This window comes from Myotis brandtii, unplaced genomic scaffold (genome assembly GCF_000412655.1).
Source record: "Myotis brandtii unplaced genomic scaffold, ASM41265v1 scaffold33, whole genome shotgun sequence".
Lineage (NCBI taxonomy): Eukaryota > Metazoa > Chordata > Mammalia > Chiroptera > Vespertilionidae > Myotis > Myotis brandtii.
In genome coordinates this window covers 2576678-2579699 of record NW_005362713.1, presented here as the reverse complement: position 1 = coordinate 2579699, position 3022 = coordinate 2576678, and the positions used below count along the sequence as shown (strand labels likewise).

At 66.3% G+C, this 3022-nt stretch overlaps 1 protein-coding gene across 1 annotated transcript; it reads right to left on the bottom strand.

Annotated features, from left to right (window-relative positions):
• Positions 1 to 930: 930 nt before the first annotated feature.
• ADIRF (adipogenesis regulatory factor) lies at positions 931 to 2997 on the bottom strand. Its single transcript, XM_005871131.2, has 3 exons — positions 2864 to 2997; positions 1328 to 1390; positions 931 to 1124 (listed from the first exon to the last, which is right to left on the bottom strand). The coding sequence occupies exons 1-3, from the start codon at positions 2922 to 2924 to the stop codon at positions 1018 to 1020; spliced, it is 231 nt and encodes a 76-aa protein (XP_005871193.1). The 5' UTR covers positions 2925 to 2997; the 3' UTR covers positions 931 to 1017.
• Between the last annotated feature and the right edge of the window lie 25 nt (positions 2998 to 3022).

The window sequence follows — 3022 nt, the reverse complement described above, 5'->3', positions numbered from 1 at the left end:
GGACAGGTCTGAGCAGGGCATCACCCACAGGCCGGCGGGAGGGGAGAGGATACCCGACGGGGAGCTCCCCGCTGGCGGCCATGGAAGCCCCCTCCCCCCTTAGCCGGCATCCCAAGGAAGACGCGTTTCCACTCCATCTCCCGGAACCGGGAAGCCGGTGTCATCGGTGGGGGTTCCCGGGGTCCTCGCCTTCGGGGTGACTCACCGCCGGAGGAATCCGGCACACAAACACCCCGCGGGACCGGACGGGACAGGCGTGGGTGGTGAGGCCCAGAAGGCGAGGGACTCGGCGTGGTCTGCGAGCTCCAGAGCCCAGGTCTCCACAGGGCGCCGTGCCCAGGGACGCCCGGTGCCCAGGGATGCTCCGTGCCACGGATCCCCCGGTGCCCTGCCCGGTGCCAAGGATGCCCCTGTGCCCAGGGATGCTCCCGTGCACAGGGATGCCCCCTGCCCAGAGATGCCCAGTGCCCAGGGATGCCCGGTGCCCAGGGATGCTCCGTGCCATGGATCCCCCGGTGCCCAGGGATGCCTGGTGCCCAGGGATGCTCCGTGCCACGGATCCCCCGGTGCCCTGCCCAGTGCCCAGGGATGCCCCCTGTCCAGAGATGCCCCGTGCCCGGCGCTGTGGGAGGGCAGTTCCGAGGCCTGGGCCCTGGGAGCGCCGCCTGCAGCCCAGAGCTGAGCCCCGGAAGACCAGGGGGCCAAGTGTCCCCCTCCTCAGGGGACGGGTTCCTGGAGGGGGCAGGACAGCTGCTGAACTGAGCAGGGGAGGGTGTGTGCCTAGACGGGGCTGAACTGGGGCTGTAGGGAGCATCGGATACAAGGGTGAGAGACCGCCGGCGTGGCCGCGTTTGGAATTGGAATGGGGGTGTGGGCTCTGCTCTGGACGGGCCTGGGCCAGCCTGGCGGAGGCAGGAAGTGGACACAGGCTCGGGGCACGTGCTTTAATGAGGCCTCATGCCGAGGGGCCGCCGCTGAGCAGAGCTCGGGCGGGAGGGTTACTCAGGCTCCCTTTTGTCACTTCAGGAGACCTAACTTCTTCCCAAAACCTGAGAAGGTCTCCGAGGCTTGGTTAGCGGTCTTGTCCACGGTCTCCTGGGTAGTTTTAGCCACCTGGTCCATGGCTGGGGAAGGAAAGGAGAGGGAGGTGAGGGCAGGTGGGCAGCCAGACCAGGTAGGGTCTCCTCCTAGGATGCAGTGTGGGCAGCGGGGCTTCAGAGGGAAGGGTGTGCTGGGTCTGCCCACCCTCCTGCCCTCTGCCCAGCCCGCCCCCAGACCTTTCTGTCCAGCCTCCTGCCCTCTGCCCAGCCCGCCCCCAGCCCCAGACCTTTCTGTCCAGCCTCTGCTGCCTGATCCACCACTTGCTGGGCTGCTGCTCCCGTAGCAGTCACTGAAACAAAGAGATTTGCCTTTAGCCTCTGTTGAGGCCCATGGACCACAGGGACCCACACTGCCACCACCCTCCATCTGTTCTCTGGAGCAGTCTGCCCTCCAGGCCCTAGGACAGATGCCATCAAGGTAAAGTCCCTTGACCAAGGCCACCCAGCCAGTGAGGGGCATGAGCCGTTTCCATGCCTCTGGGGTGTTCTTGTTTATTTATAACTCTGGGCTCCTCCCCTCTGGCCTGCTTCCCATCCAATGGCCAGGATGGCTGACAGGAAGGAGGGCGGGGCCAGGCAGGGCAGGGCAGGGCAGGGCAGGGCAGGGCAGGGCTGGAGATGGTTCTGGGCTATGGCTGCTGCTGGGCCTGGTCCAGGAAGCACCCTGCCCCCTTCAAGAGCCCCCCAGATGCCTGGGTTCCCACCTTTAGTGCACCCTTAGTGCATCGCGGCCTGCCTCTCCTTCCTCAAGGCCCCCTCCCCACCTCCTTTCCTGTGCCTGGACCCAGAGGGCACACGGTGACGATGCCAATGCCGCCTGGGGCAGGCAGCTTAAGGCAAAGTGCAGACGGAGGTAAACTTCCCCGTCAGGCCCTCTTCTCTGGACCAGAGTCTGTGCCTGTGGGGACCTGTGTTTCCAGGGCCTTTGATGGGCAGACGTTGGCTCCCGGCCCCAGAGATCTGACTCCTCCTTGCTCTGAACAGGAAAGGGCTTGCCTTACCCACACCTGGGGTCTGGTCTGACATAGCCAGGACCCAAAGGAGGAGCCTGTGCACCCAGCTTGCAGGTCGAGTGGGGTCCAGAGGGGGGCCCTGCAGAAAGAGGCTTCCTGGTGGCAGCAAGCACGGCTGCCCCTGGGGCGTGGGTGCGAGGGTGGGCACGGGTGTGTCTGTTGACTGAGATGTGCAGGGGGATTGGAGCCGGAGCCGGGGTCCCAGGGAAGATGAGCTGACACTGGTGGCTCCGTCCCTTCACATGCCTTCTCCCCACCCTCCCTGGCTGTGAGCTCAGTCAGGGGGGTCAAGACCTGCGGCAGAGCAAGGAGGCTGGGGACCTGCTCTGCTGGGTGGGGCGGGAGGCCCTCTGGCTGGATGTGAAAACAACTCTTTTTCAGGGGGAGGAAAACTCAAAACAAAGCGCAGTGGGGTCTGGCGCCGCCACCCCAGCCGGTCCTGTGTGCTGAGCCCGGTGGGCAGAGGCCAGTCTCAGGGAGGCAGGGTGCACGCTCACCCGCCCCAAGGACCCCGAGGGGCCTCCCCTGATTGGCTCTAGCAACCCCAAAGTGCAGCCCGGGCTCCGCACCGCTGTCCCCCCCTCCCCCCCCCCACACACACACACCCAGGATCGTCTCGTCTCCCGGCTGGTCGGGGTGGGCGTCCTGCCAGTCCCCGCTTCTTAGGGGAGGGCAGGCATCGAGCCTGAGCCTCCTGCCAACTTTCCCTCCGGGGCTGCACCCTACTCCGAGCGCCCAGCGCCTCCTCACCTGCCTCCTGCGCCGTCCCCTCCACTTGCTGCTTCAGGTCTTGCCAGCCCTTGCCGGCCATGGCTGCGGGTCTGCGAGGTCGTCGGGTGGCGGAGGACGTTTGGTCTAGCGGGCGGCTGCGACTGTGGTTTTTAAAAGGAGCCGCAGGGGCCCGCCCGC

Bases quoted from the DNA above. Each gene is read 5' to 3' on its own strand.
- ADIRF (XM_005871131.2), bottom strand. From the start codon at position 2,924: ATGGCCGGCAAGGGCTGGCAAGACCTGAAGCAGCAAGTGGAGGGGACG. The intron at 1,391-2,863 runs GTGAGGAGGCGC...TCTTTGTTTCAG, and splicing joins GGGGACGGCGCAGGAGGCAG to TGACTGCTACGGGAGCAGCA. The intron at 1,125-1,327 runs GTCTGGGGCTGG...TTCCTTCCCCAG, and splicing joins AGCAGAGGCTGGACAGAAAG to CCATGGACCAGGTGGCTAAA.